General features: G+C 49.5%; 2 protein-coding genes across 2 annotated transcripts in view; one reads left to right on the forward strand and one right to left on the reverse strand.

Annotated features, from left to right (window-relative positions):
• Positions 1–884: 884 nt before the first annotated feature.
• DLL1 (delta like canonical Notch ligand 1) lies at positions 885–8,579 on the reverse strand. The gene is made up of 11 exons (XM_030447649.1): positions 8,461–8,579; positions 7,942–8,253; positions 7,574–7,634; positions 7,097–7,354; positions 4,340–4,400; positions 3,699–3,829; positions 3,365–3,534; positions 3,006–3,222; positions 1,524–2,316; positions 1,289–1,403; positions 885–948 (listed from the first exon to the last, which is right to left on the reverse strand). Exons 1-11 carry the CDS (start codon positions 8,518–8,520, stop codon positions 943–945), a joined length of 2,184 nt encoding a protein of 727 aa, XP_030303509.1. The 5' UTR covers positions 8,521–8,579; the 3' UTR covers positions 885–942.
• Positions 8,580–16,659: 8,080 nt separating this feature from the next.
• Positions 16,660–27,467, forward strand: part of FAM120B (family with sequence similarity 120B) — a 60,520-nt gene continuing 49,712 nt past the window's right edge. Inside the window, exons 1-3 of the mRNA XM_030447627.1 lie at positions 16,660–16,738; positions 21,182–22,228; positions 26,405–26,585. Coding sequence (XP_030303487.1) covers positions 21,209–22,228; positions 26,405–26,585 — 1,201 coding nt within the window. The 5' untranslated portion in view covers positions 16,660–16,738; positions 21,182–21,208. The remainder of the gene's footprint in view (positions 16,739–21,181; positions 22,229–26,404; positions 26,586–27,467) is intronic.

The raw sequence follows: 27,467 nt of genomic DNA on the forward strand, positions 1-27,467 counted from the left end.
GACTTTTGCTTTTGGGCTAAAAGTGAGCACAATTGTGGGGTCAACAGTTCAGAGGGTTGGGAGGGGAAAGGGGGAAGGTTTGGTCCACACAGAAGTTGTTCCCCAGTCTTTGTGATAGGTTTGGGTCCTACCCCCCCCCCCAATCCAGGAATCCACAAGACTCCTGTTGGATGTTGGTTGCAAGGTTCAGTCAGCTCATCATCAGTGATGGAATAAATGTGTTGCTCTGGTTATCATTAATAATATTTATTTTGGAAAAATATTTTAAAAATGAATTTCTTCCTTAACAAAACGGTAAAAAAAAAAAAAAAAAACCTCAAATAACATTTGCACAATATTCCATAAATACATTTATATACAAAAAAATATAGTCACATAGACCTGAAGTGCCTTTGTACATATTTACCAAAAAATTTAAATTATAAAAAAAATGAACATCACAAAATACTCAAGCTTTACAATTATCATGAAAATATTTTTACAGATTCAAAAAAATAACACACTTTTTCTCACCTAGTAAAAACACATTTTAGTATCAAAAAAGACAATAAAGGCAGTGTTTGTGTCTCTAATTCAAGAAAAGACTGGCTCATAAGAATCCAAAATATACACTTCAGGCAGTGCATGCTTCTTATGTCGTAATTAAGTCCATTCATTTAAATATATATAGAAAAGCAACTGACCATAGTGCAATGATAAAATTCATAAAAGGCAGTGCAACAGTAAATCCTTGAACACAGACCCTTGCCTGGTGTCCATCTGGTTTCTTTATTTTGCAGTCACTTTGCTAACTTCAGTAGAGAACCAGCTCAAGCCTGAATTTAGTTTCTCAGCAGCAGTCAGTGAAGGAATCTATCTCCCATCCCTCTTTCAGCAGCATTCATTGGGGCACCTCTCCTCTGGAATTCTTCTCAACAACCACCTTGCCACATCACCTCTGGTTTACACCTGGGGAGAGAAAACACCAGGAAAGGTTCAGGGGAAGCAAGAAGAGATCTGGTGGGATGTAGAGGGTCAGAACCAGGTGAGAAGCAGCACCCTAAGGGGAAGATGAGGAGGCCACAACCATCCTCTCATTGCACCCTTTCAAAAACCATCACACCCATAATATCCACAGCACTGAGCTTGTCTTTTCAACACCCACAGCCTGACAAGCACGAGCTGGGTGGATTTCAACAGGTCCAAACCCCTGTGGCACCATGGAAAGGAGTTTATCTGCTCTGATGTGTGCCTGGATCACCCACCAGGACTTTCCTCTGCTGATCCCCCTGCCAGGCACTGTACTAACCTCAGTTGCTATGATGCACTCATCTTTCTCTTCTGATATGACATACACCGACTGGTACTTCGTGTCCTTTGAAGTGGAATATACTGAATCAGGTCGTTTTCTTTCAGAAGTATCACTATTGAAGGCAAAGAGAGACAACAGAGGTCAGATGGCTGGTGCTTAACACCACCCACGAGACATGCAACACCCCCATCCAGAGCCAAGCTGCCCCCCAAGGCTCAGATGTGAGAGATACCTCTTGAGTTGTCCTGCACTTTTCTCTTCTGCCTCTGAATCGTACGTTTCACATTTGGCTTCACATTTGCCATGCTCCTCTTTGACAGAGTCCTCGTTCTTGAGTTCGTGCACCAAATTGTAATCCACAGATGGGTACCTGGCCTTGTAGCCGTTTTTATCCGAGTTATCGCTGTGAAAGTCCACTTTCTTGTTGGTGTTTTTAATCTGGGTGGCCCCAATGACACTTATGGAAATGTCCTTCTCACGCTGGCAGTTGGCCAGGTTGTTCATGGTCTCAGTCTCACTCCTGCAGGCGTCGGGCTGGGGGTGCCTCTTCTGCACCCGGAGCCGGACGCAGACGACGACAGCGGCGCAGCCCAGGAGCAGCATGAGGACCAGGATGATCCCGGCACAGACAGCGATCCAGGGGAACTGGGAATTCTGCCCATCCGTGTACTTCTCAGTGAAGTCCACGATGAGAGGTCCCTGGGGGGGCTCGGGGAGCAGGAACTGGCAGTTGAGCCCCCCATAGCCCCGGGCACACTCGCAGACGTAGCGGTTGTTCCTCTCGTGGCAGGTGGCCCCGTTGTGGCAGGGGTTGTGCTCGCATCTGCTGACCGGGGTGCTGCAGTTCTTCCCGTTGTATCCTGGGGGACAGGTGCAGGAGTAGTCATTGACCCCATCCTGGCAGGTCCCTCCATTGACACAGGGGAAGGAGGCACAGTCGTCCACGTTGTCGTCGCAGTGTCTCCCGGTGAAGCCGGCCTGGCACTGGCAGATGTAGGAGTTCCCCAGGTCGACACATTGGGCTCCTGCAAGACATCATCAAAGATGGGGGTTAACTTTGGGGTCTTGGGACCAACAGCCTCCCCCCTGCTCTTCTCAGGGTGAGCATCACAAGGGGCATCTGAGAAGAGCTTTCTTTTTGAGAGGTTACTTCAAACTTTGCCCCATCTGATCTGCCATACAGATCGTTGGGTTGTTGTTTGTTTTTTTTTAAGGGAGATAATCAGGTCGACTTTGCATCCTCCATCCTATTCCCTTTTTCACATTTCACTCAGCTTGGACAACAAAGCCAGTCCAGATCAAATGAACACCACGCTCTCATGTTACAGAGTTTGAGTGGCAATGAATCAGGAGGACTGCAGTAAAGAAAGTCTTCAGGAGATTGATCAAAACAGGAAGATTACCAGATTGCAAGCAATAATATTTAGCACTTTTATGGCATTTTGCATGTCTTTGCAAAACATTTACAAGCATAATCCCCCATATTTTTATGCAGGAAGTGACCTGGCCACAGTCACCCCTTGAGAAAACAGGACCTGCAGCAGTAGCCCAAACCACATCATTACCTTTGAGGTACAATTCCTCCAAAAAGTCAACCACTGCCATGACACAGACCAGGAGTGGTCCCTGGGGCCTTGTTATGGACTCCAGACCAGAAGCCAAAGTGACTGCATGGTCTCCTTTTGGAAGATCCCAGTAGCACCTTTGCTCTTACCATTTGCACAAGGGCTGGAGCTGCAATAATCGATTTTCTTCTCGCAGTTGAACCCGGAATAGCCCAGGGGGCAGCGGCAGCTGTAGCCCCCATCAGGGTTGTCAGTGCATCTCCCACCATTGAAGCAAGGCCCATCAGCACAAGTCATGGCACTCAGCTCACAGTTTTTCCCATAAAAGCCCGGGGGACAGGTACAGGAGTAGCTGTTCTCCAGATCCTTTAGGAAAGAAACAAGAAACGGTCAAAATATTTACCTGAAGTTGCTTTGCAATCCAAAAAAAAGGAGGTTGGAAAATCAGTAAACCTGTTATCAATTCCTCCCCTGGGGGTTTCAGGTGGCACAAGGAACTCAAACTTACAGTGCAGCTTCCACCATTCTTGCAAGGGTTGGCATCACATTCGTTGATTTCAATCTCACAGTTGGAGCCTGTGTACCCGGGTCGGCAGGAACAAGTGTAGCTCCCCTGGCCAGTGTTGGTGCATGTGGCACCATTCTTGCAGGGCTTGTGGTGGGTGCAGTAGTTCAGGTCTGTACAAATATTTTTAAAATAAAAATAAAAAAAAATAAAAAAAAAGAAGAGAGTTGTCAAGACACTTGCTGCTTCGCAAGGCTTGCTAGGGTGAGGGAGCTGGAAATAGCTGCTTGCTTTCTTCGTTTTGAAACAGACACTCAGGCATGGAGTGAGAACTTACCCTGGTTGCAGAAAAGGCCACCCCAACCTTCCTGGCAGTTGCACTGCCATGGCTGCTGACAGGTACCATGAAGGCAGCCTGGGTATCGGATGCACTCATCACAATATCGGCCCTGCCAACCCACTCTGCACCTGAAAAAAAAAACAAAAAAAAAAAAAAAAAACAAAAAAAAAAAAAAAAAAACCAACAACAACAAAGTCACGTCAGATTTAGACTTCTTACAGTTGGAAACCCTACCACAAACTCTGCAAAACACACTGATGCCAGGGATCAAGTTTCCTAAAAGCCCTCAGTGATCCTTCATGTGAGAGAGTCACCGAGTCCAAGCGTAGCATCAGCTTTCATCTGTCCCAGCTATTTCTTCCCCTTCCTTAGATAGAGCAGTGGTTCCAGGTAGTTAATTTGTTTACTCTAATAACAAACAGCTAAACCTTACACACAGCCCTGTAAACTCATTAAGTTAATATTAATGGCCCTGATGTTTGACTTGTAGATTAATACTTTGATCTGGCATCAGCTGGATTGATCAAATTACCACCTAATATGAAGAAAGGCTTTTAAACCCACCCTTCAGATGCCCAGTGCCTTACTTAACACCAGAGCATCAATGCTAAAGACAAAGAAAGCAGCAGAAAACTTACTTGCATTCCCCAGGTTTGTCACAAAAGCCGTGTTGCTCATCACATCCGGGCAAACAGATTGCTGTAAACAGACCAAAAAAAGGGAGAGACATTCAGCACTGGGGCTGAAAAACACTTCCCTTTAACTAGTAAAAAAAAAAAAAAACAAACAAAGCACCTTGCAGGTGGGGAGTGAGCCCCTTTTTTACTAGGTGGGGGCAGTTCAGCTCAGCTGAGTTAATCTCTGAGGTCTGCAGGAGTATTGATCTCCCCCTGGTAACTGGGCACTTTACTTATCACCAGGGATGAGCATTCTTCTTAATACAGTTGCACACAGACAAAAGAGGGCTAACAATTGCTCCCTTCCCCACAACCCCTCAACCCTCCCCAAACCTCCCCCCTCCTCTTTTCCCCTTCCCTTCCCAGTGAGGGTCAGAAGTCCTTTTTTCCAATTCTATGCACACAGCTCCACCTCTTAATATCCCCCGAAAGTGTGTGTGCAGATAAGAGTGGACAGCTGGTGTGCAGGGTGCCAGTGCAAGACAGCTGCTCTATTGTCTATTCTCTCCCAGCAGCTGCCCCACTGCAACAATACCCCAACCCCAGAGCCAATGGGGCCTGGGGCTGGCAGCCCAGCAGCCTATCCCAGCCTCCAGCTAATCTATGGCACGCGCGTGATTTCGCCGTAAAAAAAAAAAAAAAAACTTTTTTTTCTCCTTTTTTTTTTTTCTTATTCAAATAAATAAGTCTAAAGTTCTTCCTCCTTCCCCCCTCGCCTCCTCCTCCCCTCTCCGAAAAGGGGTGGGTGATTGGGTGCAGCCTTGGTAAAAAAAATAAAATAAAAATAAAAAAAAAAAAAGAGGTAAGCGGGGCCAGCGGGAGGGAGGATGAGGGAAGAAGGGGGGGAAGAAAAAAAAAAAATAAATAAAAAGGGACTTCTGCTCATTACTTTGCCTGGTTATGGAACTCATTAAGCAGGCACTGCAAAGTTTTAATTCAACAAAGCCAGCCCGAGACAATGGCATGCGAGGGGAAGGAGGGGGGAAGGAAAAAAGAAAAAAAGAAAAAAGAAAGAAAGAATCGGCGCTGATAATCAGATCGCCTCCAAGTTGGAAAGAATGGAGCTTGGGGGAAGCAATCTCTGACTGGCAGCTCCCCTTGCTAACAGCAAAACATTGTTTTTGCATGCACACATAAACACGTTTCCCCTGCCTGGTAGGTTTTCAGCACTGTTAGAAGCTGGTTTTGGGGGAAAAAAAGGGAAAGCAACCCAAAGAGCATCCGTAACAAGTCAAGAAAGATGGGCAGTGCCTTCCTAAGGGCAGGGCAGCAATGCACAGGCATCCCAAAGTGCTGACAGCCTCAAAAAGTGCTCATTATCAAAATGCTTCCTTTTTCCCCCATCCCTTGACACAACTGGGCTAGGCACTTCTGATCCTGGGAAAGGCTGGAGTTCCTATTTCAAACGCTATCAGAGGAAATGGGAGTCCCTGTGCCTGTGTTGTTTATGGTGCAACACTCTGCCCTGAACTGCTAAAAGCATCCCAGCACTACTGACAGTGAGAAGAAGCACTCAGGGCTCATTTCAGAGCAGCTTGGCTGAGACCAGAGGGTAGGTGGGCTTTAAGGGGAACAGAAAACCCAACAAGAAGAAAACCAAGAGGCTGCTTGACAGCCTGGAACTCTTTTCTCCCTGCCTGTCTGGCCCTTTGATGACTGGAGTGGAGCACTGGCCCAGTACATCATCTGCCAGGGAACTTCAGATCCCTGCAGACACCAAACCAGGGAATGCCACCACATGGCACAGCAGGAGCTCTGTGTGTGTGTGTTTGGGTGTACACCAGGCTGTTTGGGTGTACACCAAGTTGTTTGGGTGTACACCAGGCTGTTTGGGTGTACACCAGGGTGTAGCTACAGAGGGGGGTGATCAGGAGCAAAGCTGCAGGTCCCTGCCATCCCTGAGTGTCCTCTCTGTGGGCTGCTTAGTTCCATGGCTTTTCCTGCTGTATCAACACACCACATTCCTCAACAACTTCAAGCTCAGGCAAACTTTAAAATTTACATCCCCCACTGTAGCACTGATCATGGCAATGGCACAGAAGAGAGAGGGAAAAGAATCTGAATGATCTTCTGGCTCCAGGTACAAATACCTCTCTCAGTGGCAGTTTATGAGTGCCTCAGATCAGAAAGTTATGGCCTAGGGGCCACAGAGAGTATCTTAGAACTCTCAATACTTTCCTCAAAGCAAGGTGGCAAAGACATCAGAGCAGAACAAGCCCACCACCAGGCCTGCCACATGGATGTTCCTGAAGCATCATTCCCTCCTGAAGCCATGTATCACCCCATGTGCCATGGTTCAAGGGTCAAACAGGTATAAAAAGCAGTCCTGAAACGTTTTAATAAATCCTCAAGCAACCACGGAACACTTTGTTATCAGATTTGATGTCTACAGGAAATGAGCAAGTGTGTAATGCTGGCACTGACACTTTGTTAGCTTCGGGGGCTGTTTGCATTCCCTATCTGTGGCAATGATAATAATAATAATACAGGTTGGACTGGATCATCTTGGAGGTCTCTTCCAACCTAAACATTCCGTGATTCCATGCAATGCTGAGTATCTCCCATCCCTTTGAACAAGCAAACCCTCTCCACAGTACCCACTGCAGCTCGGTCCCCCCTCTCCCATGGATGTCAGAGAAACCCCCTCCCCCTGACCCCAAGAGCTCAGGGGACGCCCCTACAACCATCACAGGGGGAAAGAAGAAGGAGGACACTCACGCTCAGTGCAGTACTGCCCTTTCCAGCCTGGGTTGCAAACTTTCTCTCCACGTTCTCCACAAGTGAAGTGGCCAAAGGCATCGTCCCGGGGGCGGCAGAAGACGGAACAGCCTTCTCCATAGTAGTGCTCATCACAGACGAAGCGATAGGAATACTTGAGGTCCGTGCGGCCGCTGCTGTGCAGGTCCTGGGACCACTCTTCCCCCACAGCCAAGTGCCTCTGGGTGGCCAGGCGGCTGATGAGGCGCTCGGGGTTTTCTGGGGGGAAGCAGAGAGAGGAGAGGAATGATGAGGAAGCCCCCTGGGGGTGGAGGGAAACACAGAGGTAGGATGATGGAGGTGGGCGCCAACAGGTTGGCCTCTCTTCCCGTGGACTCCCAAAGAGAAGGAAGGGTGGGATGAGAGGGATGCACTGTACTGCAGAGAGGGGGGGATAAGTGGGGGTTGTTCAGGGGAAGAGTTGCAGTTTTTAGTTACCTGTGGTGAGGTCGTCAGGAGAATCTGTATGCAGAGCCTCAATGATGAGCGAGAAGGTGCCCTGAGGAGAGAAGGAGCAGAGAGAATGCACCGGGAGAGTGTGAGAGAGGGCAGGGCCAGAAGGTTTTACCCCCAGCCCTCCGGAGTTATCAGTCCCTCTAGACACGCCCGGGGGGGGTCAGTGACACCATGGTAAGGCACTTGTTTAGCTGGGGTGACCCGGGTGTGCTGGTTGGAATGGGATTGGACGGGTCGGGATGGGATGGGATGGGATGGGATGGGATGGGATGGGATGGGATGGGATGGGATGGGATGGGATGTGTGCCGCCCCCCTTCCCGCTCCGCGCCGCCCCCCTAACCCCACTTACGGGCCAGGTGAAGCCGAAGGGGAAGCGGATGGGGTTGCTGAAGGCGGGGTCGGCACCACCCGCGCCGTCGGGGACGCTGAAGGAGTTGGCCCCGAGGACAGGGGTGATGGCGCTGCCGTAGGTGCAGGGCGGCTCGGGGGAGACGCTGGCCTGGTAGTGCTTGAGGCAGACTCGGAAGAAGGTCTTGCAGTCGCATTGCTGTAGTCCCCCGCCTCCGGGGCCGCCCCCGCGGCAGCAATTGCGGTTGCTGAGCACCCCCTTCTTATTGACAAACTCCTGTAGTTTCAGCTCGAAGACCCCGGAGCAGCCGACCTGAGGGGCGGGGGCAGACGCCGTCAGAGCCGTCGAGCAACGCGACCCCCGGGCACCAACCGGATCGACACTCCCCGAACTTCCCCCTTCCTCCCCCCGCTTCTCTCGGCTGCAACAGGCAGCAACAAGTCCCCGGCCCCCCCGCAGGACCCCTGAGGGCAGGGAGGACCTCAGGGATTTCTGTCCCTCAGACCCGCGGGTACTTACCTGGCAGCGGCTCAGCAGCACTGAGAGGAGGGCGACCGTCAGCAGGAACCGACCTCCCATTTTGGAGGGGCAGCTCGGGTGCCCTCTCTTTCCTGCCCCTTGTCTTGTCGTCAGCGGGAAAGGGGAAAGTGTCTCTCGGAGGAAGGAGGGGGGAAAAAAAAAAGGAAAAAAAAAAAGAAAAACAAAACCGAAAATATAATAATCACAAGCGGCGAAAGCCGCTCGCCCCAGCAGAGCTGGAAGAGTTAGTGTCACGATCTCCTTCTTTCAGGAGTGTCTCTGACTTTTTTTTTTTCCCCTCTGTCGGTACCTCTATGTGTAGCCTGTCAGATACTGACAGCTCTTTCGGATGGCAAAAGAAAAAAAAAAAAAAAGGGTTAAGATTAATCAGCTAAACTCTTTTTCCTCTCCCAATCCACGGTGCTCCTCCCCTTCTCCAGAAATAAAAAACAAAAATTAAAAAAAAAAAATTAAAATAAAAGCAACTTAATTCCCAACGGAGGCAGAGAAAAGGCTTCCCAAGGAAGGTTAAAAACCGGCGATCTGGCAATCCCTGCAGCGGCAGCGGCGGCCGGGGCGGCAGCGGCGGTAATTCCCGGTGCGGTGAGATGCGGGAGCGGCTTTGCGCGGCTCTGCGCGGCTGCGCTCGCCCTGCGCACGTCGGGGCTGGCGGGTGTCAAACGGCAGCGGGCAGCAGGTCACGTCGGAGCCTTGATCCCCTTTTTTTTCCTTTTCCTTTTTTTTTTTTTCAGAAGAAGAGAAGCTTGCTTTCCTGGTTGCCGGCTTACTTTTGTTTTTAGAGGAATCCCAGCCAACAAAAATAAGCTTGTGTCTCAACAGCGGCGCGCTGAGCGTGTCCGGGTGTGCTCCTCCGGGGGAGGGGGGTGCCTGCTCTGCTCTGCCCCGCTCGGCTCCGCTCTGCGCCGCGGCTCCGCGGCTCTCTCCGAGGGTGAAGCGCTAAGGATCTGCCTCTCCTTGGGCGCCTGCCTCCCTTATATCCCGCCGGCCGCCTGCATGCCTAATGAGATGCAAATGAGCAGCCCCCCAATCTGGCTAGAGCTGTCACAAAGGAGCCACTTTTCCAAACCCTCCTCTCAATGGATCGCCAAATGGTCAGTGAGCTGTAAAATGTGCAACCCTCCTCCCCCTCCTCCCCTCCGCGCTCACAAAACGTGCTCATTTACATTCCTGCAAATTTGGTAACCGCAAGAATCCCCCTTCTGCTCCGAGGAGAGGGTAACACCCCCTCTGCACCGGAGACAGGCAGCGCAACACGCTCCGACGAGAAAACAACCCTGGGGAACGGCGGGTTGTGATTATTACCTCCTGAAACGTGCAAAAGCAACCACCGTGTGCCCCCCCCCCAAAAAAGTAGCTCCGGGATCCTGACCGTTTCCAAGGGGGGCATCTTCGGCTTTAAAGGGACGAGGGAGGTGGGAGCCAGCGAGCCACAACAAGGGCAATCTGATCCCTTGAAATTCCCACCGAGTTTCCCCCGGCAGAACGGGGGTAATTGGGGAGGTGGGGGTAGGGGGGGAAGGGTATGAATTCCCGCACACCCCACCGGGGCTCCCTCGTCCCTTGGCTCCGCTCATAGCCCTCAGCCCGCCGGCGGAAGGACGGGGGGTACCCGGGGAAGGGGGGGTCCGGCGCGGAGGTGACCCGCGGAGAGAGGGGCTGCGTCTGCGGGGCTCCGCGGGTCCCGTCCCCGCCACCACCTCTGTCCCTCTGCCTCAGAGAGCCACCAGCTCCTCCCGGGTCCCGCACCCCTCTATGATTATTATCATCATCACCAGCAACCTCTCCCTCTCTCTCTCTCTCTTTTTTTTTTTTTTTTTCCTCCTTCAGCTTAGTAAAAAGTGAGTTTGGTGTGTGTCGTTCGCGTGGCTGTCATTAAGGCCGTTTGTTATTGTGTGAGGGCTGAATCAGTTAGCTCTTTGTGCTCTCAGCTGTATGGTAATGTAGACAGCACCTGCTCCCTGCACAATGCGAGGGAGAGAAAGAGCTCCCCTCGGCGCACGCTACTGCCTCTACAACAATGTCCGCACATTATTTTAAGAAATCCCTTCCAGCACTTCCCCCCTCCTTAAAAAAAAATAATAAAAAAAAAAAATCACCAAACACCACAACACAGAAAAAGATACACCAAAAAAAAGAAACCAAACAAAACAACCCAACTTTAAACCAATCATTACCTTATTTTTTTTTTTTTAAGCCACCCATCAGACGCTAGAACTTTTGTTTTGGGCTCTAAAACGTGGAAATGAGTTTAGTGGTGTGTTGAAAGAGGGATAGAAACGATTCCCTTTTGAGCAGTTTCCTAATGATGGATGCGGGGGCTAAAAGTTGGAGGGTGACTCTGGCTGGCATGCCACTCCAAGCGGGGTTTTCCACTTTGTTTGGGCCCTCTGTTTAAACACCTTCGGCAGGCGCGGGCGGATTCATTAGGATGCAAGGTGTAACTGTCTCTGTAAATGTCATTTTAATTGTAACAGATCATTTCAGCACAGATTAAGCTTGTGTGCGAAAAGAGTGGATTTGGCTACAATAACCTCACTGTAGGTATGCCGTGCTAAAAGCCTTATTATGGCGACTTTATTGGGTTGAAACGTGCATTTGCATGGCAAAATGTGACTTTCATTGAAGCAGATGTCTTGATCACAAATTATCTTACAATGCGCTAGGGGGAAAAAAAAAATCTTAAAGACTTCTCCAAGTAAAAGCTTTCGGTAATAGCAATTAAAAGAAAATCACTAATGAGTTCATTCAGCTCAGCTCTTCTGGACTGTTTCAGGACTGTAGCTGCCCACGTTCGTTTACTGGGGGGTTGTGGCACTTACCCCAAGCCCAAGCAGGTACCTTCGGTGCTTAAACCAGCATCCGAACTTTTACAACTGGACTTGTGTGTCCTTTACATCTAATTCCGGTAAATCGAGGCATGGAGTACTCCAGGTACTCTTTGCCTTTCCTCCCCCCCCGACGCTTAAGCGAAACTTTAAATGTACAGGAATGTTTGGAGTGATTTTATTATTATTAATTTTTTTTTTTTTTTTTTTAATTATTTTACCCCGGAGTTGTATCTGGGCGGAGAGGGGAGCAGAGATCCCACAGGGACCGTGCAGGGAGGGCGGCCCAGGAGGGTGCGGAGAGGGCGCTGGGTCCCCAGGGACGGGCATCCCCCCCCCCCGCCCCGCACCGTGCCCGGTCCCTGAGGCGGGATGGGGTCTGAGGGGGTGGGGGAAGCAGCTCTGGGTTTAACCATACATTACTTTTGCCACCTAGCGTTAACATCTTTTCAAGTGGCTTGCTGCTGCTTCGCAAACTTCGCTGCGGCGTTATCCCCGGGAAAAAAAGAAGAGGAGGGGGGGGGGGGGGAATAATCTCTTCGTATCGGGTTTACTAAGTGAGTGGGGCGGGGGGAGATGTGTCTAGAAATTTGGGGGGAGCCCTTGGGTGGAGGCGAGAAGTGACATATCACCGCGGATCTTTTAATCTACGGGAGATAGAAAGTTGGTCCATTAGCATCCCCTTGCTTATAAAACTGGAAATAAAAAGTTACACGCGCGAGGGCTTTAACCTAGCGATAGGGAGGGAGGGGAAGGGGAAGAAGAAAAAAAAAAAAAAAAAAGACCTGAAAAAAAAAAAAACCTTGCCCCCAAATCCTTAACAACCCCCCTTCGGTACCGGGTATTTGTTAAATTGACGTGGCACAGATTTCTCGATTACCGCTGCTGAGCGTGACTGAAAGGCGCCGTGAGAGCCGGCAGGATCCTGCCCACGGCGCTCATTCTTCTCCGGCTTAATTTATGCCACGCGATTCTGTATTGGGGAAATCAAGCAGAAAGCTCCTTTTTCTGCTTCTTTCCCCCCTCTCCCTCTCTCTTTCAGATGCTGGGCTAACGGGGAGACTGTTTAACTTAAGTGTTTCTATAGGAGGCTGTTGTAGTTTAACTCCTGCCCACCAGTAGCTGAGGCGAACAAAGGAGGGACTCGAGGTCTAACTATTCATCCATTCTCTGCACTTTAATTTTCATTGATTTCGAAGACAAGGGGAGCCCTTAGGGATTCTCGCTGAAGGGGGATGACACGCCTTTAGACGCGATCAGCCCCCCAGCCAGCCATCTGCTCCCAACCAAATGGCGCTTTTTCGCTCCCAACCGCGTGTCTCCGCACCGCGCTCGCCCGCCGCCCCCCGGGCCGCCTCCGCGGTGTTAACCGCGCACCGCCGGACCCCGCTGCCGGCAACCAGAGCCCGGGGCTGACCGGCACCCTGCCCGCCCCCTCGGGGTGAACCGGCGGCGGGACCCCCCCCCCCCGTCACCTCACCCCATGGGGGGCGGGCGCAGTGCCCGGGACCCCGTCGGGACTCGGTGACCCCGCACGGCCGGGACGTGGCGGACCCGGTCCCGCCTGCCAGCGGCTCTCTGGGGCTGGTGGGGCATTGTGCTCTCCCTGCCCCTAATTGATACCCTCCCCGCAACCCCGGCCCCCTCGGGATTTACGGTCCCACCGTGCAGCAGCGCGGCCGTGAGCTCCCTCCCTACCAGCCGCGGGTTTTATTTCTCAGCGAGCCAGATTATGGGAAAAGTCACTTCAAAAAGGGAAGGGGGGGGGGGAGAGGGGAGGGAGGGGGGAACACGACGACTATTAATTAGGGAGGCGCTCTGCCATCGCTGGCTCACAACCCTGTTTTTTCCCGGGACGGAGGACTCCGGGCATATGGCGAACGGAGCCTCGACGGAGGGACGAGTACGTGTAGAGCTATGTGTAGCCGAGTGTGCATAATATTTTAATTAGGTCTATAGTCCCTACGGAGGTATGTGTGCAGGGCTGCCCCTCCGCCGCAGCCCTCCCCGCAAGGCCCCTTCACCTGTACCCCCGGGACGGGATGGGATGGGAAGGGATGAACTGGTTTAGGATGGGACGGGTTGAGAAGGGATGGGATGGGAAAGGATGGGAGGAGGAGGAGGAGGAGGGCAGGGCGGTATAAGCAGGGTCCTGGCGCTGCCCAGGGCTCCGCTGCCGGGCACCCAAAGCTGAGTCGAGGAGGGTGGGCGGGGGGCACGGAGGTGCTGAGGTGGCGGAGGGGCTCTCTGCCGCCCTTGCAGTGTGCGGGGAGGGGGATTAAGAAGTTTAGCGTGTAGGTTAGCCCAAAGTTGCAAAGGCATGTGCTGATTAGAATAAGAAAGGGCAGTCGCGTGGCTCAGCTGGCACACAGTGAGGCCAGATGATAGATAAGCAGCTCTGGGCCTTCCCTCCCCCTTCCATTCCCCTTTTTCAAATCGCAAATCATCTGCTCCGGCCCTATCCTAGCCCCTCATTTTCATGACAATGGTTGTGTGTTTACCTGTGATCCCGGGACCGACGGGGCATTCCTTTGTCTCCCGAGGAGATTACCGCAGCCAGCTGCTCCCCAACCCTTCCCTGGGCAAATCCCGAAGTGGCCCCTATATGTGTTTTACTGATTGCACATGAGGAGAAAGCGAGACGTCCCCCCCCACTTCCCCCTTTTCCCCACACCCCCCCCGGCCCTGCCCCGTTCCCCTGAGTTACTTGTTTGTTTGGGTTTGTTCCCTGGCTTGTTTCCGACGGGATTTTGCTTGTGGGAAACTACGAGAGATAAAATTGGTCACTCGTGTGCCGTTGCTCCCAAAGTGGGAAGGGTGAAGGGCTGCATACCCCTGCAGAGCCGGGGGACCTCTCCGGGGACGAGGAGACAGCAGAGGCTCCAAGGAAGGAGGTTTCCCCCTCCTTGCTCTCCCCTGAGCCCTCGGGCTCCCCCCGGTTTGGGACAGCATCTTCCTCCGAAGCTTCCCATGGGTGCTCCGGACCGGGAGGGTCCGGCTGCCCCCCACGTTCTCCGCTTGGGGACACAGCGATTCGCGTGCTCCCACTGCCCCCTCCCCACAAGGGGCCTCTTTGTCCTCTTTTAGCTCCAAGGACACTCGCAATCTTCGGCACGCCGGGGACTACGGATGGTGTTTGTACTAAACGACCTTCCGAAGCCCCTCCCAACCCGAAATAGCCCCTGATCCTGAGACTCTCTCTGCACCCCAGCACCCCGTCAGACAAGCCTGGTGTCCCCGTTTGCAGGGCTGAGGCCTGGCTTGTCTTGGCAGGGATGTCACAGAGCAGGGAGGGTGAGCAATTGGGCTCAGACCATGTACATGGAATAAAAAAAATGACAAGACACTTCTCAGAAAGATGTTTTACATTCCGGCTGTGAGATTGCTCTGGATGGCTGGAAATATTCCCTTCTGCTACCCATTTCAGTAGGGTTATTGCTGTGTTCACTTGTTCTCACAGGGAAACCCCCTCTTCCCTTTTCCCCGGGTTTATTAATTGTCAGCTTGAGCCAAAACTCTAAATAGTAGCTGCAAAACCCTACTGCACGGAGTGCTCTCCCCCGGTGATGCCCAGCGTGCCACCGCACTCTGCTGCCTTTCATGCGTGAAGTTTTTTTCTGTTCCCCCCCTTCACACCACGTCCACATCTTGAGCACCATGCGCTGGCTGCAGTGCAAAACCTGCTAATAAGCTTCGGAAGGGTGGGGGTAGGAGGGTGGAGGATGAAGCAGTTTGATCTTCCCGGGCTTTCTGAACTACTTCAGTTCTCATATTTTTATTATTTTTAATGTCCACATGGATGTGCAGAGAAGGGAGCGGGGGAGGAGAAAAAAAGGAGCAGAAACTCCTCTGCAGAAAGTGATTATGAGAAAGAGGATGGGTATGGACGGGGCGGGTCTGAGCTTTTGGAAATGCTCTCCCTTTTTCTGAGAGCATCTGCCCGGAGACGAACAGATGTGGGCACCTGCGGTGACAGGCCACATATGCTCCATCCTATTCACAGGCATTCAGACACGGCCACAATGGCCAGGCTTTGTGCACGCCGAGTCACCAAATATATTAATCTGTGCTCCCTAGAGCACCGCTCTGTTTAATTTTTCACCAGCAATAACATCTGATTCTAATCCTCCCATCGGCTCCCCCTCTACCCCCTGGAAAGATGTAGAGTTATTCAGGTCCCCACCTGTTGCCCACGGGGTGCAACTGGGTCGTGCTCCCGGACCTCCTGCATCCCAGGCTCTGCCCTGGGGTGCCCCCCGTCCCCCCTCCCCGGAGAATCGGGGCTTCCCTCTCACTGCTGAGCACACAACAAAGAAAAATCTCCCTCCTTCTTGCTGAGGAACGGGTCCCAAAGCACCGGGTCAGGTCCCAAAGCACCGAGCCGGGTCCCAGAACACTGGGGCTCGTCCCGAAGGACAAGGGTCGGGGACCAAAGCACTTGGTCGGGTCCCAGAGCACTGGGTCGGGTCACAAAACACTGGTTGAGGTTCAAAAGCACTGGACCAGGTCCCAAAGCAGTGGGTCGGGTCCCGAGGCATTGGGTCAGGTCCCAAAGCACCGGGCTGGGTACTAAAGCACCGGATTGAGTCCCAAAGCACTGGATTGGGTCCCAAGGCAGCGGGTCGGGTCCCAAAGCACCGGGCCGGATCCTAGAGCACTGGGTCGGGTCCCAAAGCACCGGGCCGAGTCCCAGAGCACTGGGTCAGGTCCCAAAGCATCGGACTGGGTCCCAGAGTACCGGGCCCGGTTCCAAAGCACTGGGGCAGGTCCCAGACCATTGGGTCAGGTTCTAAAGCACCGGGTGGGGTCCCAAAGCACCGGGTTGGGCTCCAAAGCACCGGGTTGGGCTCCAAAGCACCGGATCGCGTCCCAAAGCACCGGGTCAGGTTCCAAAACACCGGGTCAGGTTCCAAAGCACCGGGTCAGGTCCCAGAGCACCGGGTCGGGTCCCAGAGCACCGGGCCGGGTCCCAGAGCATTGGGCCGCTTTGTGTCCCCAAGCCGGGGCCACCTCGCTCCGGGGCCACATAAATCTCCCGTGTACCCCTCGGGGATGTGTGTGTGTGTGTGTGTAGTTGTGTTCAATCAACTTCGGTGCGCGATGCTTTCATCTTCCCCACGCCCCATCGGGGTTTGTTCGGGAGCACAATAGCCCCTCGGGCCCCATTGTAGCCGGGGACACAAAGCCGAGGGACATGAAGCTGCGGGCGGGGACAGCCGCGCATCACCACCCCCCCCCCTCCATCTCTTCCCTTCCCACCGCTGTCATTCCGCTGCCAGCCGCCTGTCCCCAGCAGGGACGGTGCCACCCGAGGGGCAGACACCGACACCACACCATCACCATCACCATCCCCGTCCCCTCAGGCCCGGCCGGCCCATTCCGCTCCGCGCCTGCGTAGCTCCGCCTCCCCGGGAAGCGGAACCGCCGGCCGGGTCAGTGCCAGGGTACCGGGAGGAGGGGCGGGCAGCGCGGAGCTGTGCGGGGGCAAAGGGGGTGGGCATGGCGGGGGGGGAGAGCGCCTGTAGCCCCGGGACCCGCTGGCAGTCTGGCCTGGGCTCTGCGTGGCCTCCTAAGGGAGGAAGGGCCCGGACCTTCCGGGATGGAGGCGGTGGCACCCACATCTCACCCGGGACAGGCCCGGTCCGCCCGCAGCGGCCCTGCCCCTTTGCCTGTTTTTCCCCTGCCCATCCTCCGTCTGCCCGTTTTTCCCCCTGCCCGCCTTGACTGTTTTTCTTCATGACTGTTTTTCACCCCGGCTGCTCTTCCCCATCCTCCCTCTGGCCGTTCCCCCCCCCCCTCCTGCTCGTTTTCCTCCCCCTTGCCCGTTTTTCCCCCCTGCCCGTTTTTCCCCTGCCTGGCCTGTTTTTCCCCTGACTGGCCTCTCTCTGCTTGTCTTTCCCCTGCCCACTCTTACCCATTCTTCCCCCTGCCCTTTTTTCCCCTGCCCCTTTCCCCCCCCCCATCTTTCCCCCCGCCTGGTTTTCTCCCCCACCCATTTTTCCCCCCCGCCCAGTTTCCCTCCTGCCCGTCTTTCCCCCTGCCCGTCTTTCCCCCTGCCCGTTTTTCCCCCCCGCCCGTTTTTCCCCTGCCTGTCTTTCCCCCCGCCTGTTTTCTCCCCACCCGTTTTTCTCCCCATCCGTTTCCCCCCACCCATTCTTCCCCTGCCTGTTTTTCCCCTACCCGTTTTTCCTCCCCACTCGTTTTCTCCCCCACCCGTTTTTTCCCCCTGCCTGTTTTTTCCCCCCTGCCCGTTTTTCCCCCCAGCCGTTTTACCCCCTGCCCATTTTCCCCCCCACCCATCTTTCCCCTGCCCACTCTTCCCCATCCTCCCCTTGCCCGTTTTCCCCCTGCTGTTTTTTTTCCCCCCTGCCCTCCCTTCCCCTTCCCATCCTCTCCATTCCCTTCCCCTTCCTCCTCATCCCTGGTTTCTGTGCAGCTGGAGGGCTCTGGTGGAACCCGGAGTACTTCTTGTGAACATCCCAACCCTTTGCAATGCTGGGCATGCAGTAAATCTGTCTCCTGGGAGTTGCTTGCTGACAGGATGAAGTGTGGTGGCATCATCAGCTGGAGCAGCAGTCCTCTCAGGAGTTTTGTGTTCGTATAAAACAGGGGAGAAACATTTTTATTATTATTATTATTTAAGTTTGTGGAGACGTTTCCCCCTCCTCAGTGGTTTCACACACTTGGTAGTGCAGCTGTGATAACTTGGGGTCTCAGTTTCTCACAAGTAATACTAGAAATAAGCATCCAGCCTTAAACTGCACACAGAATGGGGCTGTTTTCCATCCTTGGGAAACTTTGTATGGCAACTTAAGACATTTTAGTCCTAATTTTGCCACCTTTATTGAGCTGCCCCTGATGGGAGTGCTGCCCAAGTCAGGAGATTTTCCTCTGCTACTGTGATGGAACAGAGAGTGGGTCCCTTGGCTGCTGCTCTTTAGGAGTGAAACAGGAGGGTTGGCAGGATATAAACTCCTTATTTTCCATCCTGCTGTGGTGAATGTGTTTGATAATTGCATTAAAACACTCCTAGTGGCCTTTGAGCTTGGGTGTGAACTTGCTATTATTAAACCAATAATATATAATGGAAATTTTATTGTTTCTGTATCACAGACTTGCTTCAATTGTTAGGCAAGAGGAATGCTTTAAATAAAAGTGTGAGAAGGTGGGAAACTGTTTCTTTCCATAACATTATGGTGTAGCTGGTAAGTTGTTTACTGCACTTGTTGCTCTAGGCTCATGGCCACTAAGGACAGAGTAAATTATAACTAAATCAGATTTTCTGGGAATAAAGAAGCTGCTTTCCTCCATTTTTCATTGGAAGGTCCTTTACCAGAAAATATTACGTGGTGGCAGAGGAAACTGGTGCTGGAAAAAAGCACACCTAAGATAGAAGCTGTGCCAAACTTCTTTGCATTGAGATTTCTAGAAATAAACATTCAGGTCATCAATAGTTTTATCTCAGTTCTCACTAAGGAATGTGTGAATTGGTTCATTTGGCAGGCTGGGAAGTTCTGCCACAGAATTTGGAGATTTCTTCAATCTTTTGGTATAGTGTAAACTGAAAATAAACTGAAAATAAGCTTACTCCATTTTTAGTTATTTTCTAGCACGTGTGGCTTTTAAAATTGATTGTTTCTAACCTGCTGTGCGTGTTAGAAATCCCATTTAATATCTACACTTCACAATTAATGCCCAAAACATTGGTAAACCTCTAATTCTTCAAACAGGTCTTGAAAATTATGCCTTCAAACCATGGCCAGGGTGGCAAACTGGGCTGAATTGCTGCAGAAATTTGAAAAAACAGAAATTTGCTACTACCAAAGGCACATCAGAAGTAGAGGTAGTGCAGCTGGCGTTGTATCAGTGGACTGCTCTCTGTAAACTAGGCCACAGCTTGAGTCCTGTGTCCAGTTCTGGGCCCCTCAGGAAGTTCAGGAAGGAGATTGAGGTGCTGGAGCAGGTCCAGAGAAGAGCAAGGAGGCTGTGAAGGGATCCAGCACAAGTGCTGTGAGGAAGGGCTGAGGGAGCTGGGGGTGTTGAGGCTGGAGAAGAGGAGGCTCAGGGGAGACCTCATCACTCTCTCCAACTCCCTGAAAGGAGGTTGGAGCCAGGGGGGGGTTGGGCTCTTTTCCCAGGCAACTCTCAGCAAGACAAGAGGGCACAAAAGGTCTCAAGTTGTGCCAGGGGAGGTTTAGGTTGGAGATGAGAAAGAATTTCTTTCTGGAGAGGGTGCTCAGGCATTGGAATGGGCTGCCCAGGGAAGTAGTGGATTCTCCGTGTCTGGAGATCTTTCCAAAGAGCCTGGATGTGGCACTGAGTGCCATGGGCTGGGAACTGCAGCGGGAGTGGATCAAGGGTTGGACTTGATGATCTCTGAGGTCCCTTCCAACCCAGCCAGTTCTATGATTCTAGGATTCTATGGTGGCTGAGCCATTCTCACCAAAAAAAAGGTACAAGGCTGATTTCCAAAGTTATTCAGTAATTTTTTTCGATGAAAAGATGCTCGAATCCTTTTAGTGTGAAAATCAAAGCACTGATTCCTGTGGTGTACACCTTCAGCTGAGATGCTATAGAGCATTGCTATGGTTTTAGGAGCACAGGGTAATTTCAGGGTGTGAATATGAGGACCTGGAGAAAGGGTGCTCAGTATCATGTGGGATCCAAGGGACAGAACAGGGAGGGGTCAGGATTCCCCTCCATTTTTTGCCATACTGTAAAAAAGATCACCTCAACCATGGCCTCCTGTTCAATTCTTTTCTTCCTTGCTGCTTCCCTGAGTTCCATGGTCTTGGAAAGACATTTCTATTTTGTCATCACGTGTTCTGAAGGATCTGAATCCATCAGGTGCTGGGAAGAGCCGTGGAACCTTTTCCCTTGTCAGCCCAGCAGCAAGGGACAACCAAGTGTTACATATGTTTGTTCCTCATCCCACACGTTACTTTCCCTCCTGTTTCAGTAAGCCTGTTCCAAGTTTCATTTCCAACTTTCAAGTCTCCCTTTTGTCCCTTTTATCCTCTCCTGGATAATTTTATCCCAGTTGGAGGAGGGGAGTAAGAGCATTTCTGTTCTCTGGATTTTGGTTCACCCTGACCACTAGACAGACAAGCCTTAATTTGGGCTATGCTTGTTTTTCTAGCAGTCCTCACTTTTCTGTATTTTTCACTATTAATCTGAATGTTTTGAAGTCATATCTGAGGAAACCTGTTAATATTTACAGTTTTCCACAGCCGTGGAACCTTTTCCCAAGTCAGCCCAGCAGCAAGGGACCTTTGGATGCTTGAGCATCACAACCAAGTGTTACATATGTTTGTTCCTCATCCCACACGTTACTTTCCCTCCTGTTTCAGTAAGCCTGTTCCAGGTTTCATTTCCAACCTTCAAGTCTCCCTTTTGTCCCTTTTATCCTCCCCTGGATAATTTTATCCCACTTGGAGAAGGGCATTTCTGTTCTCTGGATTTTGGTTCACCCTGACCACTAGACAGACAAGCCTTTAATTTTGGCTATGCTTGTTTTTCTAGCAGTCCTCACTTTCCTGTATTTTTCACTATTAATCTGAATGTTTTGAAGTCATATCTGAGGAAACCTGTTGATATTTACAGTTTTCACTGCTACAAAATCAGAAATGGGAGGCAGAGTTAGTAGGCACTTACATCCAGTTTTGGGGGAAGAAAACTGGTTCAAGCAGAAAAATAACTATTCTGTTTTCAATATGTTTTTTAAATTATTATTATTTACTGTAGAATTCTATTATGCTCCTCAGCATGGCATTTTAGAGGTTTTTTTTTCTTTTTTTATTATTTACTGTAGAATTTCATTATGCTCAGGACAGCGTTTTAGAATTTTTTTTCTTTTTTCTTTTTTCTTCTTTCAGACTGCTGTGAGTTTCAAGCCATCAGCCATGGGCATTAAAGGTTTGCAGGGCTTTGTGGCAAGAGTTTGCCCCCATGCCTGCAGAACTGTAGATCTGAGAGAGATGGCAGAAAAACATCGGATGGATCATCCTGATTTCCCACCTGTTATCGTAGTAGATGCCATGAGCTGTGTTAGATACTGGTACACACCAGAATCCTGGGTCTGTGGTGGCCAGTGGCGGGAGTACCTGGCCAATTTGGAGAATTTTATTCAAGTTTTTCTGGCAGCTGGGATCCAGTTGGTGTTTTATTTTGATGGAGTGGTGGAGGAGAAAAAGAGAGACGAGTGGATCAAGCGGAGGTTCCAGAACAACAAGGAAATAGCCAGAATATTTCAGTTTCTCAAGACTCACAGGAAACAACCAGGCAGAGAAATGTTCACTATTCCTTCAGCTTTGCCTACTTTCACACGTTTTGCCCTGAAGTCTCTTGGGCAAAAAACTGTGTGCACGTTGCAAGAGGCAGACTTTGAGGTGGCTGCGTACGGGTTGCAGCATCACTGCATAGGGATCCTCGGGCAAGATAGTGACTACCTCATCTATAATACCTGCCCTTACTTTTCCATTGAGAAGCTCAATTTGGACAGCTTGGTCACTGTTATGTACTCCAGAGAAGATCTTTGCCACGTGTTGGGTCTCAGCTTGACAGACCTCCCTCTCTTTGCTTGCTTGCTTGGCAACGATGTTGTTCCTGAAAGCTTGTTGGAAGGCTTTTGGCAGAAATGTTTGGCCACCAGTCCTCGCAGGAATAACAGCTACAACAGGAGAACAAACATACTTCTGGCTGTAGCAAATTACATCTCAAAAATGCCATGCTTATCCACCAGCCTGAAACACTTGGAAGAGATGCTACCCTTGGGCTCAGACAAGACCTTGCTTCACAGAGGAGTGGAGTCCTATCTTTTGCCAGGCCAGCACTCTCCCTGGATTCCTCCCAACTTAACAAACTGCCAAATGTTCTCCCTTCAGCAACAAACAGCCCTGTGTCAAGATAAGGAAATCTTTCAGGTACCTTGTTTTTTTTAAAGCTGAGTGGTCACTGTATTGTCATGAGTACTCAGTGCAAGTTGGCAACGAGTACAAACAAGGTAATTACCTGGACAAAAATTACTGGACATGGTAGTGTATTTTATACCCTGTGTTAGCCACCTGTTACTCCTTATTTATTAGCTATCTGTAGACTTTAAATAGTCTTTATTTTTTTGTTGATTTAAATTTCCTTGAGCAGAATCTTTTGTCAGTTAATTTCAGCAGTGTTAGGGCTGTTAGGTGCATCAAGGTGAAGGCAGATCAAGCACACTTAATTAAAAGTGGTTTCCTCTCTTTTCAAAGCTCAGGCAGGTCTAGCACACGTAATTAAAAGTGGTTCCTCTCTTTTGGAAGCTCAGGCAGGTCAAATAGCAGGGAGTAGCTCCTGTGTAGGCTTTTAGCTAGGTCTGTAGAGATACTTCCTATCTATTGCAAGGTGTCAGAACTTGCTTTTTGCTTGGAAAAACCCAAAGTTTCTACAGCTGGTTAGGGGTCTGCTTGGCACATGCAGACAAGGTGCCCAAGGGAGCTGAGCTGTTAATGCAGAAGATGAAGTAGCCCTTGTGGAGGAGATGAGGAAACTTCCTATAAATCTGTATTTTCTGATTTTGGGGCCAGATTAATTACCCTTCATATTAATTGTCCCTAAATGAACCCAAAGCACTTCCAGTGGCTTGTAAAACCTTAAAGGGCAGGGCTGAACTCACAGATGGCACCTATGGCTTCCCACATGTGGTAAGGACAATACAGGCAGACTGGGACTGGATTTATCAGCTGGAGTAACCTGGTAGAGAGCTGAGCTGCCCTGCATCAGGGTTTAAGAAGTAGTAGTAAGTCTAGAGTACAAACCTATAAATTCATTGCAATTTAAGAGAACATCTTGAGATTTACTTTAAAAATTACCTGGACAAGGTAATTACCTGGATAAAAATTACTGGACAAGGGAGTGTATTTTATACCCTGTGTTAGCCACCTGTTACTCCTTATTTTGTTAGGTATCTGTAGACTTTAAATAGTTTTTATTTTTTGTCTGTCTCGTGTATCTTGAGCATTTTCTTAAAAACTGTTTTTCCATTTCCTTCCATTACTCCCAGCTAATCCTGCAGTTTACATTTTACTTTTCTAAGAAGACCCTACAATATTATAAACTGCATTGTAACCTATGCAAGGCTCATTTCAGCTGAACATTTGGGGGTTTTATTAACCACACATTGATACAGCATTTCACTTTTGACCATAATAGTGAAATAGAAGATGATACTTTTAAAACCAACAGCCCCACATCCTAATAAAGTGTTGAAAAATACTGTTTATACTTGAAGTGGAAGGGAAAATGAAGCCAGAATGTAATTATCTAGGTTGGATTAAGGCCAGGACAGCAGTGGTAATATCCTCACTCCTTAAGAGAGTGTACCATGCAGTCTTTATGACAAATGGCCTTTATTTCTTGCCTTGATCTTTGATTTGAAAGTCAAATTTAGTTTTTTAGTATCATGCTGAGCTATTTCTGTCATAAATTAATAATGTGTAAAAACTTCATTGAAAAATGCCTCACTCTGGCTGCATAAATCCTACTTGAAGCCAGTCCTTGGGTCAAGGAAATTGCAGTCCAAGTTGCAGACAGGTTAATTTGTCTTTTGTTTTTGTTGCAGGTGTTTAAACATTTGCATGAGTAATGTGTGTGCTTCCCCTGCTATTTATAAACCTATATTTACTTCTGCTTACCTTGCATTTAATAAGAACTGCACTGAAGTGACACTCAGAGCTCAGTTCCAAGCTTGGGGACAGCCTCACCTTGCTGTTTCTCTCAAAAAGCAAGAGCAGAATTTCCTGCCTGTATAAATCAGAAATATTTTTCAATATAAAGAAGTATATTTTGAAGTCACAGAATCCTAAGAAGTTAGGGGTTGGAAGCGACCTGGAAAGAGCATCAAGGAGGGTGTAGCCAGGGGGGAGTCGATCTCTTTCCCCAGGCAACTCTCAGCAAGACAAGAGGGCACAAAGGGTCTCAAGTTGTGCCAGGGGAGGTTTAGGTTGGAGATGAGGAAGAATTTCTTTCTGGAGAGGGTGATCAGGCATTGGAATGGGCTGCCCAGGGAAGTAGTGGATTCTCCGTGTCTGGAGATCTTTCCAAAGAGCCTGGATGTGGCACTGAGTGCCATGGGCTGGGAACTGCAGCGGGAGTGGATCAAGGCTTGGACTTGATGATCTCTGAGGTCCCTTCCAACCCAGCCAGTTCTAGGATTCTATGAACTTGTTTGGGTTTTTTTTCTCAGCACAAAAAGATGTGTAGATTTTTTGGCAAATTGCAAGAAACTGGTATTTCCAGATGACCTCTATGTCAGTGGTTTGTATGACATAGTTCAAGGCTTTGTTCAGCTCAGAAATACTTCACTCTTTGTTTCTCTTTTATACAAAAGTAGATTCAGGTGATTACCTTGTTGATGAATATTAGGAACACTGAATTATTTCTTCCAGTGTAACCATTCCTTGACTTTTATTTTAAAAATGCTCTGTTGCTTAACATTGTACACAGAAGCCTATTACTGATTTTGTACTCATGTGGGAATTTCCTCTGAAAAAATAACATTTCCCTAGGATTAGATTTGGTCAGTAATGACCCAATGAGTGACTTCAGCTTTGACCTGTAGAATTGCCAGGTTTGCAGGTGCTCCTCTTCTGCAGAAATGAGGAATTTGGCTCTGGCCAGGGGTCTGGTAATCCCCAGGGAAAGATGCTGAGGTAGTTCCAGGGATGGCACGACCCAAATAATACAGATGGTGTGGCACATGTAGGGAATGCAGAGCTGGGGCACTTCAGTGCCTGCTCTCCATGCCACATGGGTCCATCCAGCAGAATTTCTTAGTGCCAAGGACAGAAATCATTGAACACAACCCTGAGGCTGTGAAGCAGACTTTGTCCAGGCTACAAGTGGTACTGCTTGGAATTTTCTGCTGCCTCCCAGCAGCTTTGTTGCTTCAGGAACAGCGTGGCCAGCAGGTCCAGGGAAGGGATTCTGCCCCTGTGCTCAGCTCTGGGGAGGCCACAGCTTGAGTCCTGTGTCCAGTTCTGGGCCCCTCAGGAAGTTCAGGCAGGAGATTGAGGTGCTGGAGCAGGTCCAGAGAAGAGCAAGGAGGCTGTGAAGGGATCCAGCACAAGTGCTGTGAGGAAGGGCTGAGGGAGCTGGGGGTGTTGAGGCTGGAGAAGAGGAGGCTCAGGGGAGACCTCATCACTCTCTCCAACTCCCTGAAAGGAGGTTGGAGCCAGGGGGGGTTGGGCTCTTTTCCCAGGCAACTCTCAGCAAGACAAGAGGGCACAAAAGGTCTCAAGTTGTGCCAGGGGAGGTTTAGGTTGGAGATGAGAAAGAATTTCTTTCTGGAGAGGGTGATCAGGCATTGGAATGGGCTGCCCAGGGAAGTAGTGGATTCTCCGTGTCTGGAGATCTTTCCAAAGAGCCTGGATGTGGCACTGAGTGCCATGGGCTGGGAACTGCAGCGGGAGTGGATCAAGGGTTGGACTTGATGATCTCTGAGGTCCCTTCCAACCCAGCCAGTTCTAGGATTCTATGATTCTATGATTCAGCCTGGATGATAATTTAATTCTGCTTTTCAGCAGCAGCAGACCTGTTTTTCCTCACTGGAGTGGATTTGGTTTTCTCTTCTTGGGGAGGAGCTGCTGCAAAGCAGAACTGTGGTGACATTCTGATTGTCACCACAAAGTGCACTACACAGAGTGGGGTCAGGGGAGACATGGAGCTGTCTTCTGTAGTTCAGCATGCAATAAAATTAAAAGTTTGGGTTTTAGCATGATTTCAGTCAGTATTTCAAGAGGGGAGGTGTGTTTTCAGGTGACTAAAGGAGGAGAGAGAATTTTTCTAAGCCTGAATTCAAAATTCCTTTCAAGAATAATTACTACTTAAAAAAACGTCATTAAACCCCCCTCAGAATTCCAAGAGGGGCTGGGAAAGGCAGTGATGGATTTCCTGGGGATCCCTGTCCACAAGGTGTCTGCAAATCTACTTTACTGGGGTTGTTTGAAAAAACACTTTTTTCCATACAGCCCATTCTCTCCATTTCCACTGAGAAAGCACATTTGTTACTTCCTGATCCTTCTTCATTCTGGAAATAATGCCTTCTCCCTTCTTTGACCAAACAGTTAGCTAAAGAGCAGCATATCCAGTCTGAAAACTACACAATCTTCAATATCCTGAGTAATGGAGAGCTTGAGTGCAGCAACTCTTTGGAAGATGATTCTGATACAGAAATCCCTGGACAGGCACTTATCTATCGTCCTGCTCGTCAGCATATTTATTCTGTCTTGTTGGGAACTGGAGAAGGTAAGGATTAAACTGCTTCTACCATTATTCAAGTATATTTTCAGTCTTGAAATAGGACATCTTGAATTAGTTTTCCCAGTGGCTTCAGCAGCATGGGGTTTCAGGTCCAAACTGTGGGCAGCTGAAGTGTCCTCCTTGAGAAATCAAGAGAAGATATGATGATGAAATTGGAGTTTCTCTGTTCAGTTTTAAAAGAGATTTTTATGTTTAAAGAGATGTTAATATCTAAAGAGATTTGAAAAAATGAATTTTTTTTTCCCTGTTAAGCAGGAAATGGCAAAAGTTGTTAATGGCTGAAAGGCTGGGCAAATAAATGACATTCAGACATTTTAAAATGACATTTTAAAGGTTTGTGAGGGTATGGAACCTAACATTGCTGGCTAAGTGTGGCTGCTGTTGAATGAGGGAATTGTAATACAGTGCTACAAAACAGCAATGCACTGTTAGAGTTTTCCCTTCTCTGGATTTTAAGTCTGCAGTTTTAAGAAGAGTAGCTAGGAGTAACACAAATGCAAGTAGTTACACCTGTGATTATTAGTTCTTTCATTAAAATGCAACAAAATACAATTTCTTTATCCAGAGCTATAAAGAGATTGTGTAGCAGGTGTGAATATATATACCTGTGATTCCATTCTTTTGCTTTAAGACAGAGAATTCTTGGAGAAATTTTATGTTCTTAAGATTCCCAGTAGTGAAATGTTATCTTTAGCTACAGTGTCTTTCAGGCTGTGAGTTAAAAATTAAATTTGTTTTTTCTATTCTTTTTCATATATTGATTTCTCCTTGGTAATCACTTTACATTTTATTGATGAAAGTGCAAGGCCTTCAAACTTAATATTCAAACTGTGTGCTTAGAAAGGCACAAAAGTTAGTTAAATACCT

Source organism: Calypte anna, chromosome 3, assembly GCF_003957555.1.
Source record: "Calypte anna isolate BGI_N300 chromosome 3, bCalAnn1_v1.p, whole genome shotgun sequence".
NCBI lineage: Eukaryota > Metazoa > Chordata > Aves > Apodiformes > Trochilidae > Calypte > Calypte anna.